Source organism: Ptychodera flava, chromosome 20, assembly GCF_041260155.1.
Source record: "Ptychodera flava strain L36383 chromosome 20, AS_Pfla_20210202, whole genome shotgun sequence".
NCBI classification, from domain to species: Eukaryota; Metazoa; Hemichordata; class Enteropneusta; family Ptychoderidae; genus Ptychodera; species Ptychodera flava.
Genome location: NC_091947.1, coordinates 26,509,429 through 26,536,003, shown reverse-complemented (window position 1 = coordinate 26,536,003; position 26,575 = coordinate 26,509,429). Strand labels below are relative to the sequence as shown.

Here is a 26,575-nt window from a genome sequence, read left to right as displayed (position 1 = left end):
TTTTATTAATAAAATTGTTACATTTGTACAAAATGCTCTTTGTTTACAACGCTAATACTAGTGTTTCAAAACACGTAGGGAGAAGAATGAGAACCTTTAGTCTTTTAGGAAGTTAGAGAATACATTTAGAAAATTTAAGAAGATGCATTTATCACACGTGTATCGCTACGCCCATTTGAACTATGTGAAATCATATTGTAAAAAGTTGTCAGAGCATAATGGTCACATCAGATCGAAGAGAAAATGTTATCGGCTGACAAGTGGCATGTAGAGGGTAAACCCATAGTGTACAGCCGTGTTTTGAGGCCACCCACCAACCATAATTTCTGGCTTATACCTGAAAGGCTTTTATCTCACCAACAGAACACCTTTGACATGGTTACTAGGTAAAGTCACTGTAAACAAACGACAAAACACATCTCTAACACAGGTCCACTTAGCTCAGTCCGACGCGGTAAATTCACTCATCCTGGAAGCATTTTATGGAACTTGGCGTGATTTCGATCTATATCGCAAAAAATGAAACACAGTATAAGATACAATCTTAACGCAGAGGATTAAATTAGTCTGGTTTTCTTCCCATTTCCACCGTTGGCTGAATGCTCACGAAAGGGCATAGGTGCTTTGAATTGCCAATGTGGTGTATGCAGAGAGAATGGAAGTGTGACACGATTTCGCCCTCCGGAACAATAGATATTGACACACGTATTTCGATGTATGCGGTCAAACAACTACCATCGATCAATATCTTTGACGTTTAATGCCCAAGTTTTAGACACTTATATTGTGATTTAGTTTCACTTTTGGCAAAAAATGCATGCTTATGCATACAAGACACTTCGTGCGGACGTCAGACTTTTGAAAAGGGACAGATTACCCAAAATTCAGCGTGCAGACCTTTGCGCAGTTAAAACACGCGTAATCGGAGCGTGTAAGGCTGTATTCACAAACATTTCTTGTGGGGCGGGGGAGATTTCGGGGGGACGGGAGGGCCTGAAAAATGCACAACATGCCATGAGGGATCTGAAAAAATTGACATTGCATTGAAAATTTATTGAATATCAAATTCCTTTCCAAATACCTTCTGGCACTTTCATTTCCTGCCATTTCCATTTTCGGGGCGCCCTTGGGGCGCAAGTTTAAGGGTATATAAAACAATTTATTGATGATCCAAGAGCCAACTTGTGACAAAAGATTTAGGTTGTCATGATTTCTATTAATACCCAACCCCTCTATTGTGCACTGTCATCGTTCTAACTGTCCTCTATAATGACCTAAAGTTTCAGTTGACACATTTTTGATAACTTATTTGATAACATTCTCCCATCGACAGTACATTGGGTCTAGGTCAGTGTCAAACCTTCATGTTGCCGTTTGTACATTTTTATTTTTTGAGGACTTTGAGAGAATAAAAACTGCTTAGAATAGTGTACAGTGTCATCAATAACAACTGGAAGTTTCAGGTCAAACACCCTTTGAATATTAATTTGGGAGATGGTAACCTATGAGCCGAAATCCTCCCATAGACAATACCGTACTCTACCGAGTACAGTCCCCTAGGGTGAGAAAGGAGAACAACAGGACATATATTGAGTATGGTGTTTATTTCACTCTACATGTCATATTGTCATTTACTCCTGTAAAATTACATCCATACCATGTAGAGATAATGGCAAAACAGCCAATTTTTCCTATATCCTTTGCCAAAATAAGAGGCTGGTATGTACTCTGGTCATGCAATCACTCACTTTCTTTGAAGTCCTTGCTCTACAGCACAAGGGTATGGGTAATGTATGTTAGGGGTTTATACATGGACAGGAGACTATACTCGGTCGAGTACGGTACATGGGCCTGGTTGATGTCAAATGTTCATCTCAGTTGCTTGAGAACTCTAAACAGAAGGCATAGTATTTAGAATATAATACGTAGTGTCATCAATAAAAAATATTCATAGTTTTCTCATAGACTACTATGTATAGTGAATCAACATTTTTGATGGAATCAAAAAACAAATCTCTTGTTCACGCATGTACTTTTTACCTCCCACTTCAAGCAAAGTATCTTACATAAATTATCAAAATATGTAAATGTACAGAGAGAACTTGTTTTGTTGGGGAAAGATGTTAATTTGCAGGTTATGCAGGTTATTATGCAGGTCACAGGCTGTATTGATTAGTTGAACCAAAGCGCTTCGACGTCATTAATGTAATAGAACAAGAACAAAATTACTACTTCACAACTGTCTGTTAGAAGTCTGCTCCTTACACTGCAATTGACTTTTTTATGGAGGTAGAGGTAGAGATTGACCAAGGTTTTGGAAAAATAGCTTACATTATGTAAACGTTATGCTTTACGCTGCTGGAACCAGCCTGGATCAATCAGATCCTAGATTCATTACGCAGAGAATCTTTTCAGGAGGTAGTCCTGTCTGAGTGTCTCTATAGTCCAGACAAAGCCTCTCGGATAAAGCCTCCCGTCATACAATAGGGAAACAGTGAGAGATGGATATTTGATAATTGGCCAGTTTTTGTTCTGCAGAACAAACATATTTGGTGATTTTGCCCGCAGGTGAATGAGGACCGTTATGTCTAATATAATAATATATTTGATAATAAAAGTGTTTGCATATATCTCAGAGTACACAAGTACAGTTGTATATTCAATGGAAAGCGATGCCTGAGATCTGTAGCCTTGCGTAGAAATATACTAGAGGGGGTCTACGTGCACCCCCCACAGGATAACAAACCTGTATTTTTCAGAACCCTTGGGATGCCTAGAATACGAAATGGAATTTTAACAGGAAAAATATAGGGACGCAATAGCGTTATGGTCATGTTTTGAAGGTACCGCAAAATCACGATTTTCCAAGCCAAATGCATTTTCGTCAAATCTGTCTTCTTGTAAGTCATGTGCTGAGCTCATTTTTTAACATAACCTCACTTGTTTGGTATCATTAGAAAGGGAATTCATTCCTCTTTAAGATGACATATTGCACTATGCAATATCTTCTACAGTTTTTGTCAAATATAACCAAAACTTACCCCTTACCCCAAAATTTAACATTGCAAATTACAGTAAAACTCAAATTCTACCAATTTTTTAGCTAGGCATAATAAAATATTCATTGCTTTGTCTGAAATCTGTTTTATTTGATACAGGGACATGTCAGAAATATGAAATAGACTTTTAACAGAAAAAATATTGGGAATCTACAGCTGTAACAGTCATATTTTGAAGGGTACCGCAAAATACAGTGTTGCAGATTTGCATGCATTTTTGTTAAAACTGTCTTCCTATAAGTTATTTGCTGAGCTTGTTTTTGAATATAACCTGGTTTGTTAGGTATCATTAGAAAGATAATTTACTAATCTTTAGAATGACATATTTTAACATGCAATATCTTCTATAGTTTTCATGATATATAACCAAAACTTACCCCATACCCCAAAGTTTACATTGAAAATTTCAGTCATAGCTAAAACCAAATTCTACCATTTTTTTAGCTTGACACAAAAAGTCTGGCCGTTTTTGCTATGAAATCTATTTTATTTGGTACAGAGACATGTCAGAAATATGAAATAGACTTTTAACAGAAAAAATATTGGGAATCTACAGCTGTAACAGTCATATTTTGAAGGGTACCGCAAAATAACAGTGTTGCAGATTTGCATGCATTTTTGTAAAAACTGTTTTCCTATAAGTTATTTGCTGAGCTTGTTTTTGAATATAACCTGGCTTGTTAGGTATCATTAGAAAGATAATTTACTAATCTTTAGAATGACATATTGTAACATGCAATATCTTCTATAGTTTTCATGATATATAACCAAAACTTACCCCATACCCCAAAGTTTACATTGAAAATTTCAGTCATAGCTAAAACCAAATTCTACCATTTTTTTAGCTTGACACAAAAAATCTGGCCGTTTTTGCTATTAAATCTATTTTATTTGGTACAGGGACATGTCAGAAATATGAAATAGACTTTTAACAGAAAAAATATTTGGACTGTATAGGGGGCTTCAAAATGAGCCCCCGCAAGTGGTAGATCAGAAAAGAATTGGAAAAGTTTGAGATTCCAAATATCTCTCCTGAGTTGCATTCTGCCTTAAGCAAATATTTCGAACCCTTACACGTGGCTTTCTTTTGGCGATAAATGTTGAATCACATATCGTGTCACAAGGCACAGGAGATTCATAAAAAGGAAAACTCTCCATGAATTTGAGAGAACGTGCCATGTAAAAAATAGATGAAAAATCTTCATAAAACAAGGCCGCAATATGAATGTTTGTCTTTGAATCTTATCTACGCGACTAAAAACTTAGTAGTGCCCTTGGAGAATCCGGGTATCGATCCCGGTACCTCTCGCATGCTAAGCGAGCGCTCTACCATGTGAGCTAATTCCCCTGCTTGTTTCGGAAGGGCGCCCTCAATTTATTTCAATGCGTTGCGTTGTGTGCAATCCGGCCGAGTGACAGGAGTGACTTGTATCATAGACCCTCGAGTCTATGCTTAGTATTGACGACTTGAAACTCTTTTCACTATTCTTACGGGATAATGTGCAGCGGCTCGGAGGGCCACCATGCAACAAGAGTTGCGGACAGTCGGTCGCACTCTCCACGCCACATGTGAGGTACCCAGGTCATCGTCTGGAACACGTCTTGTTCAGATCTCTTCACAAAGAGCATGAGCGATGTCTTCCTGCTTTTGAAGTCGTTCGAAAATGGGCCCGGAAATGGGAAATTAATGCTACTAGCCTACCTCTCTCGCGTTTTATGCTTAATACAAGCTTAAGTTGGGTCGTTGGTAATTTGAATCCGGAAGAATCGAGAATTAGATTTCTCGAAAGGAATTTGAAAAAAAGGTGTTTTTTGGAAAGTTTGTCCAGGGATTATCTCCCCGTAAGCTTAGATCGTGGAGTTATTAGTGCGGGAAGGGAAGATCTTCATATAAAAGTCAGAAGGCAACCTCGAAAATGTCAGTGTCCACCTACCTTTTATATTGTAATAAATTTGATTTTGCTCAGGACCATGGGTACAATTTTTCGAAGCCCGGGTTGACTGCACCTGGTTATAGGCAAAATATGTGTTTCATAATTTGTTTTCTCTGACTGACCAAATTGTAAGATGCAGCTTTTTAGCTTCTCCGAGTCTATATCCTGCTCACGATGGCAAATACAGTTTTAAGTATTCAAACAATCACCATAACAACGGTATCAGATACATACATATTGTAACCTTACCTGTACCCTTTAAAGCCTCTTTTATTTGACCAATAAAATTTAACTAACCGATGACAGATGTGTCGTCGCCTTGCAATCTGTGAAACCACGGGACTGTTGTCACGCGTACGGGCAGTAAAGATTTACTCGTAGTGGAGCAGGTGGACTTTCTTGAAGTTGTTGTTGCTGACCGTTCCGGTACAACACGAATAAATGGCCTTGCTGAACAGGCCACGGATACAGTAAGATGGAAGGTGCCTGTTGTGACTCCAGCTCGACCCTTGGATGTAGGTATGTAGGTACTGAGTCCGATCGACTACGCTAATTTTCATATTGCATGAACGTTTCTGCAGGGCACTTGCATCGCTCTTTTTCAATTGCAGTCACATTTGCAGATCAAACGAGGCTGCGATTGTCGGCGAAAATGTAGATTCCTGCCGGCCGCAGTCACTGCTGATAGTCCACCGAGGTTTTACCGTGTTTTAAATTGATTAAACTCAAGAGATTTTTTCGATGATGAGTTCTCCAGAGAATCTAGAGGGTGTCAACGCGGTAAAAGTGTCTCTGAAGTCTTTGGAATAACTTCGCTATATACCAGCAGCTGGCTGAAAAACTGAAATCTTATAGAGCCTACTATTTATGGCCGACAATTTATGGGTTTGTACCTATGCGATTCTTCTTGACCTAGAATTAGACAATACTGTAGGCCTAACATATTCGGGATAGCTTTGCATTATTTGAAGTGTTTATTTCTTCTTTGTTTCTGTCTGTCTGTCTCTCTCTCTGTCTGTCTGTCTGTCTTTCTTTTCGTCCGTCTCCCTGCCTCTTTCCCCTCTCTTATCATTAACACTGAGGATACGTTTACACCTACCATGTAAACTTCAAGATTCTCTGCATTGACAAAATCATATTTAGACTACGTCGACATGGCCTACTATTTTGGTAACACACGGCAGATTTGAATATTTCATTTATTCTTTATTAAATATATACCTTCATTACTGGCACAAGACATGAAAATGACGTTTATAGACACATCTAAGCACAGCAATGGTACTGTCACCGAGCTGTATCAAGCGGCAGCTCGTGTTGAGCTACCGGAAAAAGTTTTTTGACCCATGATCAGTCATGTCATCGCGCATCGCTGATACAGATATACATGTCAAACACGTGCCCCGCCATTTTCTCCATGAAAGCGAGAAAACATGAGCACGTCATGCATCACCCTCGTGTGTTCCTTCAGGTGTGACTCTGATCCAAGGCAAAATTAGTAGCTTGCAGCGCCCTCAAGCGAAAGCCCTTTTTTCACGACCAGTGGACCAACTTGGCAAACCACCAAATACATGTAATTATACAGTTGGTGATGAAACATATATAATCGACAGCGACTGCAAAGTTATCAGAACAAACAAATGAACAAACACCATTAGAAGTGAGATTCTTCAGGTAAAATCCAGATAGTGTTTTATTTCACCATATCAACAGTAATTTGAATCTGACCTTTAGATTTTCATCACGAATGTACTGACATTTGCTGTAGGGTACAAGTTTTATAACGTCGCTTCAAAATGACGTAACTGCTACCTCGGCCTCGGTCCTTACTCAGACATAAGCGATTTTAGGATCGGAAGACCATTGCTTTGAACCTTTCTCTTCCGTAGTGGTCATGGTTCTGACACTTCTTCGCTTTTTCTTGAGGGCAGTAAAATACTCTCTTTCCTAAAATTTCTGTTTGTAATTTCTTTACCTATTAAAGCAAAAGTAATTTCAACGCAAGGGAGCAAACAACTCATTTTTTTGTATACATTTATATATAAACACTGTAATGTACTTATAATGTACTTTGCCTCGTAAGGAAAAAGGTACCAGTATTGCAGGTCTCATCACTCTCTCACATAAATCAGAAATTCTAAACACAATAGAAATACAAATAGCCTGAACATTTAGAGTCCGAAGATAAGCAGGAAATAACATTGAGTTGCTATCGGGAAGACCGTCCACTTCAGTCGGACCAAAGTGGCTTTCCGACTTGGAAAAAAAACACACTTAAAAGTGCGATTGTTCGATTGTGACTTCATAAGGGGTCCTGTAATGTAAGTCAATGGAGAGGAAATATTTGGATAGGGAGTGTTTTATTCATGTCTGCGACTTCTTCACATTTCGAGGTGAATGCCCTCGCCTGTCTGAGGCTGGCTCGAAAGTGTCTGTCAATGAACACAATAAAACACCTGTAACTGTGCATACATTTCTTTCGGCAAGTGCTCTCTACCCACGAAGAATTCGAAACGACATCGTTTGCTTTTCTCCTGATAAAATATGTTGCACGAAGTGTGCGTGTGTTGAGGACAGAGCCTTCAAGCTATTGTTGGAAAAGCGCAGCCAAGCGACAGAAGTAAGAAAGAGCTGGAATTATCAAAAGAGACCACCGAACGTTTCAATAGGGCTTTGAAAAGATACTCGGTTAAGTTACTATTTTTGTAGCGATGACAGATCATATTGTCGGGACTGAAATGCTTTCCTGGCTCATCTTGCCCTTCTAGTACATGTTAATGGTTTTGATTTGTAAGGATTGGAACAGGCTGGTTACATAGCCTCAATCCAATTTGTCAGCAAGTTAACATGTGGTGCACCCACGCCCCAACGGTGAATAAACTCCGTGACCTGTAAGCTTTTGAGTAGAACAGGAGCTTCATTATCCCCTATCAATACGTGTAATTGACAAACCCTACAGCAATTTCAGTTGACTCCAGTAAAATCCGGGATGTGGCTTTCAATTTATCCCAACCCATCCCCGCGACAGCGATAATTTCAGAGAGAGAGAGAGAGAGAGAGAGAGAGAGATGTAACGCTTACGCGCAGTTAGATCCCACAAGGACGCAACGCTTCAAACATCTGTAAATTACAGTTGGCATAGCTATTTAAACGCGTTCCCCACCAGTATTACCTAGTTGAGAAATACACGATACGAAAGACAACCATCACAGTGATAGCTGATTTAGATCATACATCAATGAGCCCCCCCCCCCCGTAAAAGAGAGCAATGCGACTATAGCACATCATGAAATCACTGGAACTTGCAACTGGAGATCAAGATTCGACGACTCCCTAGTGACAAGCCGTCCTTCCATCATGATTTTACTAGTAACAAACCATTGCCTAGGCTAAAGAGAGTTCAATGGGTTAAGTACACTTTGCACTGTAACATGTAATTCCTGTTAAATCATAAATCAGCAATCTTATCTCTCCTCTGCCAATCCGCCTTGTGACAGTTCTAAAGTCGGCGGTCGGGTGTGGTAAAATGCGCTGAGAATTGGTTTGTAAATCAATAAATAATGTATTCCAAAACAAGAACAACAAATTTGACGCGAAAAATTTCTAGACTTAGAACAAGTAACGTGTTTCTATCCACGTTAGATCCAACTTTAATCACTTCTTAATGACGCGTAAACTTCGCGCTTCGACTATTGGGCCTACAGATATTTTCTGCCTTCTTTTGTTCCGTACTTCAACACAAGTGACTACTCTGTCGTTGTTTAAGTTATTACAACAAGGAGAGGAAAATAGCTGGCGGTTTTGGCGAAATAAAAACTGACATTAACTGATCCGGATGTGATATTTTTTGCTTTACTCAAGACGTACATGACTATTTTCCGGTAGTCTTGACAACCAACCCAGCGAGTCGTTGAATTTGCATTAAGATAAGTGGCCCGATTTGCATGTCAATAGGGCATGATCGAAATCGACAGGTAACTTGCAGTGTCCGAGTTTTCACTGTGGGAGTCATGAGTGGATAAAAAGGGAGTACCCAACGAAGACAATACCTATACACATGGTCATCAGTGCGTGTATTTGTTTGTGGCAAAACAATGGACTCCGGGCAGCCAAGCGTTGGCAGACGTGCCCATCGCCTGTGTTGACTTTGTGTCTAATGGAGACCGCGGTGTGCAAACTCTGAGCTGCTCTCTCAAAATTCGTGTCATCTCTCACTTGACTGACAATATCACTGTTTGTCGGATCAACACCGCGATCCAGAAACGCTTCAAAGAATGCAAGAGATACTGTTGAGGACGGCAGGCCTCGAAGAGCTGGTTCACTTGTTCAACAAAGCTACACTGTAGTACACGGGAAAGAATTGCCACTGTTAGTTCCTTTACGGTTACCAGGATATCTCCCGTCGATCTTCTCATCTTAAGAGCAATCTAGCATCGGTTTTGAATTGGGAACACGACCCTGTAGTGCGGATAGGCACAGGAATATCACTCCTTTCTCAGTGTATCATCAGCATCGAGGTGGACTTCATGGACAAATTCGGAGAATCGATTGATTTTGTGAAGGACTTAAACTATAGCGCGGGGTGTTTGACCGGTGTTTCAAAACATGCCTGGCATCTTTGAAGGGCATTCTGTCCACCGATACGTAGACGAGAATGGCAGAGGACGCGCAGTTGATTAATCATATGCTGAAAGTGGCGTAAGTATTATTTTTATCACTACGTCTTCACCAGATTTCGTTTCCCTTTTAACGAACAGTCCCGCCACCACTGCGTTTTAACCTGTACTGGTATGGCCGCAGCTGGAACCCCTCCATGGTCATCTGGGTTAGGTCGCAGAAGTAGCGCATTGACTGCTCCTAGTCGTCCGTGTTGAAATTGTGCCAACAAACTATGGTCACTTTCAAAGCGTGACCTTTAACAAAAATGTTACACACAAAAAGCATAAGCTAAACCAGAAATCATGAAAATATGGAAAGATCCTTTTTATTCCAATGGCAAAACGGAATATAGCTGCAACGCTACTCGTTTCAGCCTCAGAAACCACGTTCAAAGTCATGTGCTTGGTTGATGTTGTCAATGTCAACGTTGTTATCTTATCAGAGCTTATCACAAGTCGACAGTTATGTCATGTCACAATGTCAAGACACAAGTTTACGGTTTTCCCCTATGTTCGCTTACTGCACTGTGCTCCTCAGTACAGTCCGTGGTCATAAGCCACGACTGCCCCTGATTAAGCGGCACAAACAATCACCAATCAACAGGTGTCAGGTTGACACGCGACTTGTACCCTGTTTGCGGCTAATGGCATTAGGTCACACGGCACTGCGCATCGACGCGTTGTCAGGGCAACAGTATCGCTACTTTATTCTCGCGCAATACTTCAACTTAATAATTGTTTTGTGCTTCCTTCTTCTGCTTTTGAGTATTATTTTAACATTTAACTGTGCACGCTTTACCTAATCAAGCATGGACCTCTTCTCAATCACCAACGTTTCCACATCAGTAACGAATGAATGAATTGTAGATAAATACGATTTGTGATGTTAAGGTTATCATGGTTCATAATAACTGTCTATTTCCAATCGCTCGTTAGCGCTAAGGTGTTGTAAGGTTTAGAGGAGCGTTTCTGTGCTAGTTATGTCGTATAAACGTATTTTATGTCCTTCATATTTTTCATATTCGACAAGCATTAGTAGCCAGAAGAACTATATTTGACGAGGAGTAAGAGACGTAATTATATCTGTCATGCTATACTTTCTTAAATAGTATTGATTTTTGTTATGTGTTTTGTACTTTGAGCAAAATGTATATGAGTGTAAATGTACGAGAGAGAGAGAGAGAGAGAGAGAGAGAGAGAGAGAGAGAGAGAGAGAGAGAGAGAGAGAGAGAGGAGAGAGAGAGAGAGAGAGAGAGAGAGAGAGAGAAGAGAGAGAGAGAGAGAGAGGATCCGTTGCATTGGAAGCACTGTAGGAGTATGTATAGATAAATAAAAATACTTGAAACAGGTGAAATTTGAGGAGGGACGGTGAATATACCATTGCTTCACAGTCACTACACACGAATTAGGTCAGTGTGTCTTGTAAGGAATCGTGCAGCTCTGGTGACATGTTCAATATCACAATCCTGACATTAACTGACTGAGTCAACTCCGATTACAATCACGGCACGACCTTACGTTGCCAGGCGATATCGCTCGGAGGTTACTCATCACTAATATTAGCATTGCCCTTCAAGGCTTCAAGTTATACGTGTCTTGGCTTTCACTGTCGAAGTTGTATTGCTCCAATATCATTCATGTAATCCTTCTAACCAAATTAGCGACATGTGCAGCCTTAGTTGAGCGTGTTTTTGTCAATCCTGCGTTATTATCTGAGAAATCGGTTATATTTATCAGAACCCTGAACCGTGCTCATAGAATAATCGATGAAAATACCTCCAAACAGTGTTTGTCAACAGAATAGATAAAATTAAACGATGACACAATTTCTAATATTTGCCAGGAATGTATACACAAACTGTGAACCTTGCTGTACAGGGTTTATCTGACACCCATAGAATCAATGATTAAAACAATATCACTTCACGATTTATCATAGTCTTGCACGAGACAGAAAATCCACAATATTATGTAGCGACGCTACACCTTAAATCGAAGCTTCACGAAGTCTACGATAATTTCATAATTGATGACATGTCAGGTTTGCTGGGGAAAAAGTGTAATTTGAATCGAAATTTATTAGGTCAGAATATTAATACTATTAAATTTTCCCGAAGGTGTATTTACCCTTTTCCTACTTCACCGGTTCTCGGCTTTCGCTTGACCTCATATCTCGTGTGTTTACCTTGCAATTTACGAATTTTGTAATTTCCGCTTTTCTACCTCGCAATTTCCCAGTTTCCGTCGAGTGATAATCTGCTGGCGGTAAATACTTAATGGAAGTGACGGGAAACGCCACTCTGTCGTTCCAGAAAAAAAAGTCGTTAATACCTCTCGCCAGTCAACGGTTTGCCTTGCAGGCATATAATGGTCAGGGTCATTCATGGGACATTTTTAGTGTAGAATAAAAGCCATATTATAGCGATTCCATGTTTATTGAATCCAGTCCATGACTACAGCTTCTGTATATTTCAAACAACGTTATCTAGAATGAAAAGTACATTCATATGTTGCTTATCTTAGACCTCATTGTTCGTCCCGGGCAACGCAGAAGCGAAATGTAACGACAGCAGATTTGAAGATTATGGAGACAGAAAAAATCAGTCACGAATTGTTTTAAGTGACAGTTGTCAAGTCGTGTCCGATTCTCTATTGTCACAGTGTACATTTTCATCCGTTGCAATCCTACTTGTGACAGCAAAACTTACCTCTATGGATAATCTCTATGGAGATTAGTGGCTGCAAATAGAATTTTGCATAAATCACTGGCATGTCAAGGGGTCGTGTAGGGTCAGGGGTTAAGGTTAAGGGTAGGCTACACGGCTAGACCCCCTTTAATTCGCAGTCAAAGTTTTTCCCGATTTATCTTCACTCGTACCAACTTACCTGAGATGCAGTTTGATGAAACCAATGATTAGGCCTAATTTTGATCAGCTGTTTCAATTAACAAACGTTGGGATTTCTTGTAAGTTGACAATCCGCGATGCAATCATTATGATGCTTTCGGATGGATAGAAGTTATGTTATTAGCCAAAGAATGTAAAAGTTATCTTTTAGAAACCAGATTATAAATCATCGTTTTTTTTATTAGGAGGTAGTTACCCCCATTTTGCTCGTCTTGTTTTAAACAATTTCCCCTCTACAGTCTATGGTTAAATTGTTTCTATACAGTGTTCATGGATACGTGGTCAATAACCGATGCAGTATGTCGGACAGCAAGCAATACCATATGAAATTACTGCACTAAACCTCTTGTAATGTTAATGAGTAAGGTCTAACAAACTTCCAGAAAAAAACAACTCCATGACAATTGCTAAACGCAACTGCTTACCACAGATGCGGGGATATTAGGGATCTGTGAGGACGTTACAAGTGACGATGACTGTGGGCACAATGGATATTTTCAATGCACACTGTAAAAGTTGCTTTTTCATTCGGTGGAAGCAAAGTGACCGAAGCTTGTTGACCCATTCTTGATTGTTCATTTGTCTCGGGAATTATGGATGAGTTTGTCGATATGCCAGAATTCGGCGCCGTACTGTTTTTTGCCAGAGACACCTGTTCAAACAAACGAGAAAAAAGGACACATACAATTATACAGGGACTAAAAGTAGCGGACAACTGACTGGGGCAAGGTGTACGAAAGAAAACACTGAAAAGAGAAAGGAAATGGAAACAGGTGGATGCAACATGGTGGTGCTAGTAAAAACAATGGGGGGAGAGAGAGAGAGAGAGAGAGAGAGAGAGAGAGAGAGAGAGAGAGAGACAGAGAGAGAGAGAGAGAGAGAGAGAGAGAGAGAGAGAGAGGAGAGAGAGGAGAGAGAGAGAGAGAGAGAAAGAGGGAGGGAGGGAGGGGAGAGAGAGAGAGAGAGAGAGAGAGAGAGAGAGAGAGAGAGAGAGAGAGAGAGAGAGGCAGACAGACAGACAGACAGACAGACAGGGGCAGAGACATACAGGCATACAGAAAGATACAGAGAGGGAGACAGAAAGACATAGACAGACAGACAGACACAAAGATAGAGAGACTCACAGAAGAGAGAGACAGACAGACAGAAGAGGAGGGCTATATGAATTATGAAGAAATAGTACATTGCTGAATAATGATCACAGACGAAAACAATAAAGATCTCACAATCATATTATCAATTAAACATGGCCACAGGCGTGAAATCATCCCATTTTCATATGTCTCACGTTTTCTTATGTGTTTTATATCAGAAATTATCTTCAACTAATGAACCAAGGCATATCTGAATATTCTTCCCAGTTCGCGAAGCGAGTATGGAAACATGTACTTCATTAAAGTATTTATTTTACTGCAACGTGGACTATGGGTAAATTATGTGTGCCGCTACCGTGCTTTGTGATTTTCGCTATCAGTTACAAAGAACCATGTCTAGCAGCTGGCATGTTTCAGGCAAATAATTCAAAAGCCCAGCATTCTACCTGGCAAGCATCGGATTGAGTACAGCTTCTAAGACAGAGGTCGAACAAACTCGATTTTCGGTGTCTAACGACTCCAACACCACTTAATGTACTCTATATTGAGAACTTTCATTCCCTGAGTAAGTCCCATAATATGTTTTCAACCTTTCCTTCCCTACTTATAGTATTAGAAGTAAAAAGAGCGGGACATATTTCCAGTTACTTTTGGCCATCTTTTCTGGCTAAGCCTTGAGCTAATCTCGTTCTGGTAAATGGACTAATCCTCTTGTACTTATTCATCTTGGCGGAATGAGAGAATTGACCCATTTCCATCATCTTACAATGTATATGCTTCACCTATAAATCCTGTTTTTACATGTCCTGACGTTTGTCCTAACAAGTGAAGCTCTGAGCCTATCAAAGCGCCACACCAACAGAAACCTACGACTGTTCAAAGTCTATATGGCGAGACGCTAAGTATATCTTGCGTTAAAAGCCTGGGAGTGACCTTGAGCCCACTCCACTTGAGCCCATTAGCTGGAACCTTTATTGTATTTTTCAGATTTTGTTTTCCTGTAGGAGTATTTTTGTTCTACTCCAAAATCTGTGTCGAAATGTTTCACAAGAAATGTGCCCCGGCGTGAAGAAAACCCACACTTGTTGCGTCACCTGTCGTATCACGAGAATTGAAGGAGCTACTTAATTGCTCGCCTATAGCCAATGTAAAGTCCGGTTTTCTAAGCTATTTGACAAGTCTCAACGTTTATTTGATCGGCATCCTCCTTGCTCGGTTAAAATTGGAACCCGAGCTGACGGGAAAACACTTGTCCGTACAGGTTGTCATTGTCTGTGTTTGCCAACGGCTTTTCAAGCACAAAACGTTCATTGAATTAACACCGGAGAGCCCACAATCGAAAACAAGGCCCACAGCTAGTCACGTAATATTATCAACACACGTTCTCAAGCCCAGACCAACAATCTTCCAGTAGGCCGGGGACTTGGCTTCCTTAACAATCATTGCATAATCGCTTTTGTTGATTTGGCGTCTTGGCAACCAGGAGGTCACAGTGATCCCATTTTGAGATACCGCTGTATTACAGGTTCAATTTTATTTGTAAAGTGAATTTTCTATACGGTAGACTGGAAGCGTTTATGTTATTGCATTGAAGATAACATGCGTAATTACTTTATTTTAAAACGAGCTTAATCCCTTGAAAGCCACACGCCTTGAAGCATACCTTTGTTATCACCATCCAGTCTTTAATTCGATCAACAGAAGAGAATTCCTTCGATTCAGGACACACAAAGTAAAACAAAAAAAATATCCAAAAATAGTCACAGGCTGCCGGTTGTAATTCTTAGGTGTGTTCGGCGGAATCAATGAGAAACACTGCTTCGTGTGAGGCGACACCTGCAGTCACGTTGCAAGCTATTGTTGATAAATAATATTTTGTCCACTTTTATTTCATTATTGCAGTCGGTAAGCTCTATGCTGAATTTCCATCATGAATGCCAATGTTGAGATATATTTTTCATCATAGTAATGGGCTTGCGCAATACGTGCCAAAGATCTCAGATTTGCTTATCTTTTTTGTTTATTTTTTGTTTGTTTATTGGAACCCCGAAAGACAGCCTGGTTGAGAAAATGGATACAATACTTCAGGGCTTGCCTGGCAAAGCGTTGTGATCAAAGAAGGATAGTGACAATGTCATAACAAAAATAACACAATTCTGCTCAAGTTCAACAATTGTTTGACACATTATTTTTTTAATGGCGTGTTATGTTTTATGTACATCACTTTAATATCATTACTAGTGTGGAATATTAATAATTATATACTTCGATTCCTGCGTCGAAATTCCGTTGAAAAGCAAATTGAAAGGGAAGTTGAGCGTACAGTGTTGAAGAGACTACGAGGAGCATGTTTAAGGAACGCGGTAAAGCCATTTCATCGTGTAAGTGCTCACTATATATTCGCTAGCATAGATGTCGATAGTGATTATATTTATTTCATCATTACACTTCAGCTACAACTGAAATTTAAAACTCACAGATATTCCACAAATATTGAATTAAAAGGTCATCCAGTGACCTTTGAATCGATATCAGCACTCTGACAAAATCAAACAAACCAGAAAATTAATTTCAAACGACAACTCGTCCACTGTGCTCGACTGTGACCGTCTTAGCAACACTGGAGTGAATTAAAAACGTTATAACGGCCAGTTTCATTCAATTCATAATCAGAACTGTTAACTTGAAAAAACACGCAATGATAACGATGATTGAACAATATGCATCATGGTTCTAAATCATAAATCTTTTAATATTTGACTGTAGCATTTCACAATTGCGAATTTGCTAAAAAGAATTTAAGGCAGTGGTGTTGAAAAATGTAGCCGCACGGTCACGGTAACTGCAGTGTATGCATTTAACGTATAACATGATTAAATTCCAACATGTCATCCTTGTCATATCAATTCAATTAAAATGAAAATTTTGCTATGGGAGTTCCTTCGTAAACCAACAGTTTTATTGCACATTCATACCCACACGAACGTTTTGGTGGTTGTACAACTTTCATAGCTTTTGGTATATTCTTAATGGATTATGCGACAAATGCTTTTCCAATTTCCCTATGAAAGATACTAGAATGGTTGGTAATGTCAACCTTCATCATTAAATATCTTGTTGCAATGCTTTTCGACATGCCGTACTTTCAAACTGTATATATCTTTCTGTTAAAACTTACGGAGAGGCAATTGTGCACACGTTTGCGTATATTCTGCGTTACGTTGAAAGTATATCAATGTACAAATTCGTCAAAATAAGAGTCCTTAACAACTGAGTCCGACCCGAAATTCAGAGTTACACCAACATATGATGTTCACTCGTCTGGCACTCCAATTAATCGACTGAAACGTCGCGACTTGATAACTCGGAAAAGGGACTTACGCTCCCGGGTACGCTCTTCCTGGTTTCGTATTCTGAGCGCAATTATCTGAGACACTCGGGTCAAAAATCGATAACGCAAATGCGTCATCGAAGTGTAAAGATCATTGTTCTTTCCTTGACAGATTGGTTCACAAAAGAAATGCGGTCATATTTTGTTGTGCCTAGACGTCTTAATGGATTGTGTCAGGAATTAAGGGAGAACTATGCGTCTAGTGCAGAGCCAAGTAAATTTGCCTTCAAATTAGAAGTGTGTAATTGAAATGGTTGTTTGCACACTAAGGGAAAGGGCCCCTTGCCTTGCTTCTCTCTTGAAAACGCTGGTTGGTGGCTTGTGTGCGCCAGAACAGAAGGAGAATGGCTGCAGCATCGCATGTCAAGTAGAACCTATGCAGGAATGTTTGGTGCAAGAATGACAAAAGCGCAATGCGGCTTACAGTTGGGTTACGTTTGACTGTCTCCGTAACAACGCCAGCGTACATATTTTGAAAACTGGGCACTATCAAAAACCGACTGTACAGGGCCTGCTGTCGATGATATTTTAAGGAGCCACTTCAACAGTTTGCAGGTGACCCAACGTGTCATCCGAAAAGCAGAACCCAAAAATTACATAACATTCCCACGGGACATCAAATATACCTTACAAATAGACGGTCACAAAAGGAGCCGTGTTGTCTTCAGAATCCGAGAAAGAATCGATACTGTGTTTATGTCCTCGACATACCAGACCCTTTCAACCAACCCGCTATTGTGTTTCCCCTGTTAACATCCCTAACATTTTATCACATGTTGTTTCCCATACTTTCCCGTGTTAGGAGAGAGGGAATGACATCCCCCTCTATCAAATTTACAGTGTACTATACCTGATAAAGAGAAAATAAGATTTTACTGCATTTCTTAGTATGCAATCATTTGTAGGTTTATACCGACCGTATAGACAGTGAAATGTTCCACTGGGATTGAAACGCATGATTAATTAGCCACCAGGTGACACTCTCAAACACCGCTATTTGTTTCCCCTTCTTGGTCTGGTTTGTCGAATCGACGTTACTTTTTTAGGGCCCAGTTTCTCTGAGACGTTTGCGCCGTTCAACACGTGGATGTCAATACCCTTAGGGAACTTCGTGACATCACTTAGTAACCGAACGTATACGGTCGCAAAGACCGACGTGATCACTGGGTTTGATCTATTCCTTACACTTGAATTAGAGCGATGAAATTGAAATGAAAGACAACGACAACATAGAGATTTTTTGTTCACTTTTGTCTGTTCGCGGCCTCCATTACAGCTAGTGTTTCAATTGTTTCCTTGCTTGTGCGATGTCATTGCTTCAGCAGAAATAACCTTACACATTTGCGCTACTCTACACTTCAGCTTTCTGCTAGAGTTATGCTAGAGTGCCATTCATAATTAATTCATAATTAATTCATAATTAATGATCCATGAAAACGCATGTTATCTGTCCCCCTTCCACTCCATCTCCGTCTGTAGATTTCCAACTTTGCCGTGGAAAAAAACAGGATTTAACCAAATCGCGGTTTGGAAGGGAAAAGACCGAACTGCATAGCTACATCAGTATTTGGCACAGAGTTGGGATATTTTTGTCAGAGTTAGAAAAATAGAATACATACCAAACTGCCAATCTAACCTGGTTACAAAAAAACCCCACTTCTGTGTAGTGTTTCATATTTGAACAAAACGGCGTGGTGCATTTTTGAAGAAATGCCAATGTTTGTAAAACCTGTAGTTATTTCCGAATACGGCACAGAAGCCAAATATTACGTGACACACCCGAGTTAACGATATATTTATGATAAGCATAATAACAATATGATTACATCGTGCCAGAAATACCGTGCGTCTGAGTAAAAAATATGGCAAATTTAAGTGATCTCTTTACCCCACTGTAATTGTTTTTCAAACTGCCGCCGATGTCAGACGAGTGTTAAGACCTCTGAGTGGTCCCCGAATTTTGAAAAAGTAATAAAAGTGAGCGCATATATCAAAACGGACCAAATAACAGAATAGTATTTGCAATGTTACAAAGTTCAACAACTTTATGCAAATATATGAATGAAAAAATCCCATGACTGCGTAAAAAATTAGTTCAATTACAACTACGGAGACCACTTTGAAGTCGGGGACCACTTAGAGGTCTTAACAGACGAGGAGCATTCGTGCTACGTTACTCCACATATTGGCGTATTTCGTTGTCTTGGCGCTGAAGACTAAACAATGCTCCGTTATTATTTGGAGACAGAGTAATCTGTGTTTGATTGACAATGATGATGTTCCATATCAAACAGATGAACAAAGTAAATAAACATTCAAACGATCGATCAAACCAAGTGTTCGGATGGTTTTAGGAAATGAATAACTTTGTCATCATTTGTCTGACTAACTGCACGGCGATTCCAAAATCTACAGCTCTTCGCCGATTAAAACGTATTCTTCGACGAAAAATTTGTAGCTTTATTCTCCAAATGCTCCCTCTGATGGTTAAAGTACTCTGAACAACCGAGGTTCATTTTTCACCCGGCGGCTGCTTCCGAGTACATGTAGTTCTTGCCCTAAAGGGTACATGCAAAGAAATCAGTTTGGTATACTGGTTCTAGCACAGGATAAGACTTTGTGTTCGTATATCGATTGCCTACTTGTCTTTTAACCTTTCCTCTCGTATACATGTGATCGTGTTTCGCCAGATGTATCGAAAAACATAATCAGGTTGAGTGCGCCTCGAGGACATATATTCAGACTCTCGAATTTTTACAATTCTTTATATTTTAAATAGTCTACCGCTTTTTCGGGCTCATATGAAATCTCTTGGATAAAGTAAAGTTTTCATTGCCTTATCATTTGCGATAATTGAAAAGTTATTTTTTCACATTCGAGTTAACGCTGTTACAGGGATAGCGATCAATTCGAACTTCAAATTGCGGTAAATTTAAGGTGATTTGTTTCCATAGTACAAAAAAATTACAAGTTGACCCTCTATTTTTGTTTTCATTATTTGATTTTGGAAGAGGATGGTTAACGTTAATACGTTTCCTTGAGGAAAGTTTGAGCAAAGTCTTTCAATTTTCTAGGCGCGTACTTACGTTTAGTTGAAGTGTTTCTGAAACTGCACACATCTGACAATATGCATCGACGAGGGGGGTTTACGTTGAGGGAAAATTCAAAAGAGCATCGCCAAGGTTAAGCATACTCCTCTTGATGACGTTATGCAATGTAACACTCAAATTCAATTGTTGAATTCCTAAGTCAAACCCCGTAGGGTTGTGCATGACAGTTGCAAGGGATACGCAGTGTTTCTTGCAGACTGAATCTGTTTTTGAATGAACTAGTAGCTTTAACAGCAATGGTCTGTGCGGCATAAGTTTACAGGTCTGTTTGCTTTCCTGAAAGACTCCAAGTTCCTCGCCGTTATGGAGATTGCTGGCTTCTGTCTAGATCAGACTCATTCTCCTCCACTGTCTCTCTAACAGTAAGAAGCAAAATTACAACGTCTAAATTTCTTCACTAAATGGATGACTACAGCATATCGCTTTACAGTTATAAACTGATCTCTTGTTACAGTAGTTACGTGGCCCGCGATACATACATACATACATACTTACATACATACACACACATACATACATACATACATACATACATACATACATACATACATACATACATACATACATACATACATACATACATACATACATACATACATACATACATACATACATACATACATACGCCATAATTGCTCTTACGGAAAGTAGCTCATCGATTGAGAATCAGCGGAATTAGACCATTTTGTGAGGTACATTCAGGGAAGGGAAATATTTTGATGTGTTCACTTTATTGCTCTGTGCTGCACGCACTTTCAATTTAATTAGCGCAAGCCAGACGGAAATTAGCCATCAAGCAGGTTACAGTGATTGTTTGCACGACGTTTCCATGGATTCGTGTGACCTCGCTGCCGTTCAAATGCCGCACAATTACATAATAAACATTATTAGGTTTCTTTTCCTTTTACATGTAAACGCTACTGATTTCGGAATACTGTAGCTATTTATTACTTAACAAGAAGTTTTTTCTGCTTGGCAATGATGTCTCTCAATAGGTAGTTATTTATAGACATTCAACGCAACATATTTTCTTTTCGCGAACGTGTTTATTGCACTCACTGTTCGCTCTGTCTGTCGTGTAAATGTTAAAAGCAATCACCATTAAACTAGCTCACAAGCAAGTCAAGAGTGAACGAAATTTGTCGGTAAATACTTTATATCCCTCAGTCTAAAAGAACTAGTTTAACCACGGTCAGGATTCGATTTGATTTTATGAATTTCCCTGCGAGTTTTGAGCACAGTAAACACGAAGCTATCGAATTAGCCTTTGCCCTGGTTGATCATCTCCAAACCACGCTGGCGGCGAGAGCGACATCATAGCAATATTCTGTAAGAGTAGTGTTGCCGTGATAGTGATCAACGATAAATATGCACGTTGAATGAGTTGTAATGTTTGAGTATACGATTACGAGCAAATAAAGATATGGCGCGCAGCAATTCAAATCTCCGGCTGGAAATATTTATCACACAACAGCACGATATTTCAGCGGTCTTCGCAAACATGGTTCAACGCCAAGGTATTGTATTGGCGTGACACGGTCTGTATTCGACTTTGTGTATTTCGGTACACATTTATATTTACGTCAATTTTAATTATTTCTACAATATTCCAATTTGTTTCCAAGTTGGCAAACAATCTGAATGACGTCGTTACCCGGCGCTTAAAATTGAGTGCGAAGTTCTTAAATATTAAAACAGTGCAATGAGAGTAAAATTGACTAGCTAAGCCCTGTAGATGCTAATATGTGTAGGGAGTAGAACCAAAATAACCAGCCAGTACATAACCGAAACAAAAAGAAAAACAAAAATTTAACTACAACAACGATTGACCGAAGTTCCTTTAGGTGGGTTTCAAGCACGTCAAAATTTTTCGACGTCGCATGAAGTAAATTGCCAGTAGTTGTAATACAATAACATGTAAACTTTATGCTACCGAGACGCAAATATGTCAGACTTTTGACTGGCGGGTATAGTTGCTACGAAACGTTCACACAAATAAACAACGGTGAAACGGAGCGACACAGAGTGCGACTCCTCAGCTCTATTTGAACTGACACGGCGCCGCTTGAAAACCGATCGACGTGCAACAATCCAATAACAAAAAGTAGTGTCAGTGTTGTTCGGTAAGGCACTCATAAATTTGCACCGCAAGAGGCAGATATTTTGTTTAACTTTTGGGCGAGGCGTTTTGTTTCTAGTACCACAGTTAAGAAATAAAACAGAACAAAACAACAAACCAAAATCCCCACAAACAAACTATAAGTGTGGCCGCATGAACTTTCAGCTGCAGGTCTCGTATGTTAAGTATGCTTGCATTCATTTACTCACATACCACTTTACGTAGAGTTCACGCCTCCCATTGTGTTACACACACAGATACGTACATGCCAAGCTGGAATGTGTATACTGAGTGAACAGGTGCTTGGTTCGAGCAATAACTTCAAACTTTGAAACGCAGTGGGTCGGACCACCCGTGTTCCCCTTGATTTCAGTCAGTGGCCATGACCTATTTGACCTCCAGGTGTTGCAAAGTAGACAAGTAGTAAATACGTGGATTGATTTAAGGAGTAAGGGGATTACCTGCTTCAAAAGTGCAGATTACATTAAAGACAGGTTGGGGATTGATTAAACATTAAATAAACGAACCGTATTTACACATTCGAACATAAAATAGCGGGTAATAATCTAAAAGTCAAGAATTAAATATTACTTGTTTTTGATTTTCTTCTGACCTAAAGTCAGACCTGCTTTGGTCCTGCAGTCACGAAAAGATTTTTGTGAGGCCTAGCCTGGAGTCAAAATTCTATACGAAGGAACGCGTATGACCGATTTCGTCTAGTGCGTGTATCTTGATGTTGTAGCACATTAATATATTTTTCTGGAAATCTTGTCTAGCTTTAGAATAGTGCATTAAAAATGGTTTACCGCATGAATCTCTCTCCGCAGACGTCTTTGAAACAGGTCCATTACCTCACGTCTACTGCATGCTTTTTTGAATTTACAGCTCATATAAAAAACGAAGTACAATGTAAATTACTACCACGTGGGGTTCTTTTTGGCATGAGTACCTGCAGTCGCATTGTTCGTGTATGTCTTCAGTGTTTTGTTGTGGTGACAACTGCTCGTCTTATATTGACCAGACAGTTCATCAAATGCTGACCAAACAGTGCTTATCGGCCCTTAATAACAACGCAATGTTTCATTCCCGCGCTTGGTTGCAGTAACCTAGGCTACTCAAATCAACGGATCTAATCACGCGTACAGGCCGCCACTACAGCCACCCACATCTACGACCCTTTTGATAAGACGCAGTCAGGACTCATGTCTTTTGAATAAACTAAAATATCATCACGTCTTGACTTCAGAAAGGAAAACTGCTGAATTTAAGAATTGGAAATTATCTGACCCAAACACACTGCCATTCATAGATGTCTCTCAGGGTTGTATTTATGGGTCGGGCTTATTATAAGTTTTTACGCTGAAAGGCTCGCTTCATGCACCGATAATGCTGAGGTGCAAATACGATTTCACGCAAGAGCACCGCGACGATTTCTTTAACCCCCTCTCGACTCAAAATCCTGTGCAGAGGTCATTTTATGACCACATGATTCGATGAACCGTCTTGTTTGACGTTCTTGGTCTATGGTATATATAGATTGGCACCCTCTGTCACAACCCAATCTGTGTAGATACCCATTGACCCGATCATTAACAGTATACCCCTTTTCGAGGACGCTGATATTACTCCCACTGACATGTTTATTAGAAATATTCAAACTGTGACACAAACTACGCCCGGCAATCAGGGAAGAGACGAGAACAATTTGAGGGCTTGTTGGTGACTTCAATTTCACGATAATCTCCTGTTCACTCATTCAGACCTCCCAATTCTATCGGCCATGGCATAGTACTCGACTCGTGCAGTACTCTAAAGAGTATGTTTTATAATCTAAACCGATATATTTTCCCGCCAATGCAACTCGTATGTAAAGCCACTCTCGTTTTATAGAGAGGCGAACATTTTTCTCTTATCAAGGAGCGGTATATATCGGTAAAATCCCTCAGGTTTTTGACAAAATTATCCTAAAATCAGTTGAAATATCTTTTCCACATAAAATGAGAAGTTTAAAAAGCTATATGATACTTAAAACAACTTTATTAATGTACATTTAATGCATTTCTCCCGAAATGATACTAGAGACTAGAGTATGTCAAATTGCACACCTCCCCGACGAGAAGATAGTGAGTTCCTCAGTAACCAATACACGACGGTTGTCGACCGTTGGACTTGTACAAGGGGAATACCCGCATTGCTCAAACGCAGTGCAATTGCATGTAAGATGACAACTCGAAACGTATATGCCAAAAGACATCTGTAAATCTCAGTGTTTCGCAGTCTTTTGCTGCCCTCCCCCGCGCCAATGTGAATCAAATGCCTTATTTATTTTGTTTTAAGAAAATGTAATATTACGCATCGATATTGGTCGTCAGTCAGAAAACCGATTCTGATTTAAGCTCCCCCATTTGTGCCATCAAATATTAAAACCTTGCAGATTATCCAATTAGAGTGGCCGGAAGCCGCATTGATACCTCAAGCGAGGGAAAGTATTAAAACCGTCTAGTCTCTGATGCATAATTAATGAGTATGACGTAGGTTCTCTGTGGTGTTGGAAACGACGCTTTTCATGACAGTACAAGTGACAACTGAAGTCATAGCCACGCGTTCTCCTGCGCAAAGAATCCAATAACGAGATATCAGTCATAAAAAAATATGACGTAAAACGCGATGCTAGTGAGGGCGTAGGTAATGTTTCGCGGATGATGCACGAAAGAAGGCAATACACTGTAAAAACCATTTGTGAGAAGAGTTGAGTGAGTACGTTCATTTGGATTCAAAACGTGCTACCAACCCCCCCAAATAATCATCGTTAGCTATACGGCGCCCAAAAACCTAATAGCAAGTTATACTTTCGTTTTGTTTAAATATGGATCACAACATTCATCGTGATCGGAAAACTTTGACCGGAGAAAATGAGCACGACTGCATAGATGGTGTTATTCCGGTCGCTGCCTCGTCTATCGACTGTGATGTCACGTATTAGCATCTTTTGTTATTGTCAATTCTTTCAGTGCGCCGCCATCGCTTAATACTTCTCTCTTTGACCTCTTTAATTTTACGGTATAAAATAAATTCTGAACGAAACCAGAGGGGAGCAGGGTCCCAAACGTGAAGGGCAATTTCAAAAGCATTGTACGATATCTCCGCGTAGTAGCCGGCCAATCAAGCTTATTTATATCGGGGTTCGAGCTCGACAAGGACGCCCCCAAGCGTGCCAAAGCACTAAAATTCATAAAGATGTGGCTGGTTTTAGGGAAATACGGCAATCTACACCAAATCGAGCAAATTTCAGAGAGTAGAATCTAATGAAATGTGTTATAAGAGGCTGGGATCTCCAATCAATATCGAATCCAGTGACCAAACCATTTACCCTGTCCAGTATCACGGAAATCAATACTTTTCGCTTCTCCCATTCTTTCGGGTCGTTATCTCTTTCAAGTCTGATCGAGGGTCCATGCCCTTTTACCTGTCACTACAGTTTTCTCAATTTTTCTCATTTCCAACAATTGCAAAACGCCGATCATACTGCTTGACTTGCACTTGACAGGCACGTCTCTATGTCTCCCGTTTAAAGCGCCCTTAGTATAGTAACTTTCCATGTATTTTCAAGTTTGTGTTCTGTTCATAGAAAACATTCTGTTCCAAAAGATCATGTTAAAATGCATAATTTTAAACTTGTCAGTACAGTCAATTTGTGTATTTTCAAATATCGTTGACGAATGAATTTTAGTTTATAAGAGAAGTCAATTTTACTTTGCGTTCAAGGATACATTCTGGGTCTTGTTTTCCAAGTTTGCAAATATCCTTTTTGTAATTCCATTTTTTTTGCACACAGTCATACGACTTCTAGTAGTTTCTTCAAAAACAACAAGCCTTTCTTCGTGCAATGTTGATCTGCAGATTACTTTCCATTTCTACTACACTGCATTAAGATACAAATGACTGATCCCTAACTGGACGTGGTCAATTCTAAATCAATCCACTCAAGTGGGCTGGTATTAATTGATTTTTCAAGTCAACTGAGGCCTGAGGGGTTTTAAGTTGAGTAAAATGTCTTACTATGCGAAAACGATGGTCTGTCAATGAATGCGTTCGTGGATGCACCGTGTACTCGGTATGAGTTTCTCAGGACAGTCAGATTCCACTAGCACCACTTGTACTTGTGACCTTTGCCACTAGCCTCACTGTCGACGTCGGTATTTTAGGCAAAAGCAGCACGAGGGACTGTCAATAATCTGAAGATTCCACACATCGTCACACGTGACTAATGTCGGGCATCTTTCCCCGAAGAGTTCACTTCGCGA

General features: G+C 39.8%; 1 protein-coding gene and 1 non-coding gene across 2 annotated transcripts in view; one reads left to right on the top strand and one right to left on the bottom strand.

The window, feature by feature from the left end:
• Positions 1 to 4,334: 4,334 nt before the first annotated feature.
• Positions 4,335 to 4,407, bottom strand: Trnaa-agc (transfer RNA alanine (anticodon AGC)). Its single transcript has one exon. It is a non-coding gene; the product is annotated as a tRNA-Ala (tRNA).
• A 4,569-nt stretch (positions 4,408 to 8,976) lies between these two features.
• Positions 8,977 to 26,575, top strand: part of LOC139120440 (uncharacterized) — a 60,765-nt gene continuing 43,166 nt past the window's right edge. The window contains exon 1 of the mRNA XM_070684848.1: positions 8,977 to 9,691. Within this exon, the coding sequence (XP_070540949.1) occupies positions 9,648 to 9,691 (44 nt within the window). The 5' untranslated portion in view covers positions 8,977 to 9,647. The remainder of the gene's footprint in view (positions 9,692 to 26,575) is intronic.